The sequence below is a fragment of the Aplysia californica genome, unplaced genomic scaffold (genome assembly GCF_000002075.1).
Source record: "Aplysia californica isolate F4 #8 unplaced genomic scaffold, AplCal3.0 scaffold01079, whole genome shotgun sequence".
Classification (NCBI taxonomy): domain Eukaryota; kingdom Metazoa; phylum Mollusca; class Gastropoda; order Aplysiida; family Aplysiidae; genus Aplysia; species Aplysia californica.
In genome coordinates, this window is record NW_004798349.1 from 50,163 (window position 1) to 54,922 (window position 4,760).

Consider the following 4,760-nt stretch of genomic DNA (forward strand, 5'->3'; position numbering starts at 1 on the left):
CACCCGTATCACCCTTTAGCCCATCTCGTATCACCCTTTAGCCCACCCGTATCACCCTTTAGCCCATCTCGTATCACCCTTTAGCCCACCCGTATCACCCTTTAGCCCATCTCGTATCACCCTTTAGCCCACCTGTCATTGCCCCTTATACTTAGAGCTATCATGTTTTTAGCTGTACACCCTCTCGGAGACAGACTTTTCCATCCAAGGACCAGTCCCTCACATAGCCTGAGCTGAGCTGAAAGGGGCGTACAAACCGTGGTGATCAGTGGCGGGAAGGGCCGGTCATGGGGGATTTTGGCCTTGGGGAAAACTTTCAATTCTGTCGTTGGGAAAAACTGTCAATTCTGTCGTTGGGGAGAACTGTCAATTCTGTCGTTGGGGAGAACTGTCAATTCTGTCGTTGGGGACACTCGGGAAAAAGACCTTTTTAGCGGGAAAGACCACGCTCAGCCAGGCTGCCTTGACTGACCAGGGAAAAATGTGGCAATGAAGAAAACACTATTTCAAAAAAGAAATGGGAAAAAGAAAAGGAACTTTTCCACCAAAATAAAAATTCTAGAGAAAATGTCAATCTTTGAATTGGTTACAGTAGGCCCCTACAGGGTGGCGGGAATTGGAAAAAAGTCGCCAAGACCCGGGAATGCTCCGGAAATTTTAGGAATTCTGTAAATTGCCCCGGGAAAGACCCGGGAAAATGCATAAAAGGTCTCGAACATTTGAATTTGAAAACCAAATCCGATAACGTCCTTGAGTTCATTTTTGCCGGTCGCAATTGTGATGTAATTTATTCTGCTCTTCCCGGTCTGAGAGTAGGCTACGTTTCACGCGAACAGGCGGCGATGGCGGCAAGCGGAAGTGTATCTGTGATACCGAAGCTCGATCGGGAAAATCAAGATCTACTTTCGCTTTCGTTGCCACCCAGAAATTTGCCTGGAGAAGTTTGATAACGCAACATTTGAAAGATGCAGGTTGTGTATTACAAACGCTGTGTCGCCGTGAAAATAAATCACTATTTGTCTTATACTGTCACTTGTGCCGTAGAAAAGACAAGAAAGTTCGGGGCGCATAGATCTACACAGCGTCTTGTCGGGCTCGCAAGATACACGGGGGTGAAGCTAGGCCCACAGAGTAGGCTCAGGGTTGAACTTGAAGGCAACACCGGATGACAAAAACTGAACTTGAAAGCAAATTTTTGTATTTTTAGAATTTTGATTTCTTCTAGATCTAGCGCTCTCTGAAAAGCTGTCGTTGGTGCAGGCCTTGTGTGGAATCGGGATCCGACATGCTCATACCTTATTAGCCGTGTTTTTGAACTAAAGGGTTCGTGTTTCAGTAGATGGGTGATAGTAACTTACATGTGTTGTGTACATCTATAATTTATCTTTTTGTTCCTGATTCGTAGATTTTCAGTGTCACTGCATCTTGCCCTCGCTCCCACAGTTCTTACACCTCTCTCCCTGAATAGGTCAACTTGAGCCACTCCAGTTATTGCTCTACTTTTAGTTGGAGCAATACTTTTGATCTTTCTCGGTTATTATACAAATCTGTTCTCCTAGATTGGTTCTTGACTGTCGATATTCTGGCTCTAGGCCTTTCTCAGGCTCAAAACAAGATTCATTTTTATATAGTTAATGTAGGCAAATATGATGAGAGGAAAATAGAAATTAAGTAAGAGCAGACTGAAATACCTATAAGTGACACAGTACGCCAGTGCCAGTGTATGTGTGTATATATATATATTTATATATATGTATGTATATATGTATATATATATAATATGTAATATACATATATATATATATATATATATATATATATATATATATATATATATATATATATATATATATATATATATATATATATGTATATAAATTAAGCACGCGCTCTCATTGTTATGTAACATGCCCCTGGAAAATGAATGAGCCCCCTGGACAATTGAGAAGCTGGGTTGGCCTGGTTCACATAGCTGGTTACTGCTGTGTACAGTAGGTTACTGGGCAGTGGTTACTGCTGTGTACAGTAGTTTACTGGGCAGTGGTTACTGCTGTGTACAGTTTGTCTGTCTGTGTCAGTCATTGAGAAGTTTGTCTGTCTGTGTCAGTCATTGAGAAGTTTGTCTGTCTGTGTCAGTCATTGAGAAGTTTGTCTGTCTGTGTCAGTCATTGAAAAGTCTGTCTGTGTCAGTCATTGAGAAGTCTGTCTGTGTCAATCATTGAGAAGTTTGTCTGTGTCAGTCATTGAAAAGTCTGTCTGTGTCAGTCATTGAGAAGTTTGTCTGTCTGTGTCAGTCATTGAGAAGTCTGTCTGTCTGTGTCAGTCATTGAAAAGTCTGTCTGTGTCAGTCATTGAAAAGTCTGTCTATGTCAGTCATTGAGAAGTTTGTCTGTCTGTGTCAGTCATTGAGAAGTTTGTCTGTGTCAGTCATTGAGAAGTTTGTCTGTGTCAGTCATTGAGAAGTTTGTCTGTGTCAGTCATTGAGAAGTTTGTCTGTCTGTGTCAGTCATTGAGAAGTTTGTCTGTGTCAGTTATTGAGAAGTCTGCCTGTGTCGGTCAGTCCTCAGATTCAGTGCCTGGACACCGTCCGGGCGTTTCACTTTGGCTCCAAGTTCTTGGTGGAGGTTGACATTGTTCTACACGCCGACACGCGTCTTGTGGATTCACACAACGTGGGGGAAAGTCTACAGGTGAGTCATGTGTCATGTGATCTAGTTCTGTACCCAGGTGAGTCATGTGTCATGTGATCTAGTTCTGGACACAGGTGAGTCATGTGTCATGTGACCTAGTTCTGTACTCAGGTGAGTCATGTGTCATGTGACCTAGTTCTGTACCCAGATGAGTCATGTGTCATGTGACCTAGTTCTGTACACAGGTGAGTCATGTGTCATGTGACCTAGTTCTGTACACAGGTGAGTCATGTGTCATGTGATCTAGTTCTGGACACAGGTGAGTCATGTGTCATGTGATCTAGTTCTGGACACAGGTGAGTCATGTGTTGTGACCTAATTCTGTACACAGGTGAGTCATGTGTTGTGACCTAATTCTGTACACAGGTGAGTCTTGTGTTGTGACCTAGTTCTGTACACAGGAGTCTATGGGTGAGCCAGGTCACGGGGGTGTCTGCCAAGTCTTGCTACTCCCAGGGAACTCTTCAACAATGGGAATTAATGTGAAGTTGAGAATTGTCCCTGGTAGTTCAGAACTTGCAGAGATGTGAGTTGAGATATCTCCCTATTTTAGCTCAGAACTTGCAGAGATGTGAGTTAGATATCTCCCTATCCTAGCTCAGAACTTGCAGAGATGTGGGGTTGGGAGATCCAGCCTCACCTGACTCCCACATGTGTCCAGCGATATTGAATCCCTGGTATTGACGGAACGAGAGGTGTCATGAGTGTACATCAATAGCTTGGACCTAATTGGCCAACTGTGTTATAACGCAGCAAGGTCGTAATGTGACCTTGTAACAACCACTTCCGTTACTACCCATTCTCACAGAGGTCTTGTGTTTGTTTGTGAGCACGTTTCATCATTATTGGTCCAGCTGTATATATATATATATATATATATATATATATATATATATATTATATATATATAGAGAGAGAGGGAGAGAGAGAGAGAGAGAGAGAGAGAGAGAGAGAGAGAGAGAGAGAGAGAGAGAGAGAGAACCAGAACGTAACAAGAGGGTCGTCAGTGCAAAGTACTGTCGAGCAAGCACATAGCCAACACATTTTCAGCTCACAGATTTTTTTTCTGACATCTTTTACATATTGGTGAAATACACATAGCCAAAACCATTCGCACTTTGGGAAATTTGTCCTTAGCAAAGAAGATTTCTGTGCTCCGCTGATTTCACTTTGTGTGTGCAAGACTTTGTGATTGGTTGATTGAGTAGGTGTTTTACAGCACTATTTGTGCAAGACTTTGATTGGTTGATTGAGTAGGTGTTTTACAGCTCTATGTCTACAAGACTGCACTTCCATGTTTCCTCATTTGCCCTGTTCCCAGGTCTTTGAAGCCTGGCTTGATTCTTCCTCCTGATTTGTGTCCCCAGCAAAAGCTGGAAAAGCTGGCCAAGGTGGAACGTGCCTTTGTCCACGTGGACTACGAGTCGGAGCACAACCCGCAGGAAGAACATCTGCAGGATTAGGCGCAGACGTCAAACTAAACTTTGGTTCCTTCTCTACTACTTGGCTGAACAAATGATGGGAGGTTGGAGAGTGTTTCTGATTGAAGTGCCAGACAAAATAGTATTGCTTCTGTTTTGTGATTGGGTGGGCTCAGACTGACTTATGTTTGGGTCATCAACAGAGGGAAGAGAAATTTCATCGAAATTTTACATGGAAGAAATTATTTTCTGTATTGGACAGAACGTTCTGGACGTTTCCCTCAGTGCATGTGTGTGTGTAGCCCAGAAGGCAACAGGAGAAAATGATGTGTATCCAAAGCAACATCCCAAGTTATTTCCCTTTTTAAAAAAGCAGATTTTCTGGATTGACGTCCATGAAAGTCATTAATCCATAATGCTTAAAGATACAGGTTGGTATGGATATTACTACAAGCAAGTATAACGTAAACATAATTGTTAGCTATACCTTATTCCTGATTGTTCTTGAACTTTTAAATCTCAGTTTGATTTACCTTCCTGAATATATGCCGAAGAAAAATGTCCAGTTTTGTTCCCTCTTTCCACAATGCTATGATACATTTCTCTTGCTCTCTATGTCTGTTTGATATTATTTATACCACTATATATA

At 42.2% G+C, this 4,760-nt stretch overlaps 1 protein-coding gene across 1 annotated transcript in view; it reads left to right on the forward strand.

Annotated features, from left to right (window-relative positions):
• LOC101849575 (metal tolerance protein 9) overlaps nt 1-4,450 on the forward strand; it is a gene marked incomplete in the record, with an annotated part of 24,890 nt that extends 20,440 nt beyond the window's left edge. The window contains 2 exon segments of the mRNA XM_013089920.2: nt 2,561-2,690; nt 4,058-4,450. Coding sequence (XP_012945374.1) covers nt 2,561-2,690; nt 4,058-4,153 — 226 coding nt within the window.
• Nucleotides 4,451-4,760: the final 310 nt, after the last annotated feature.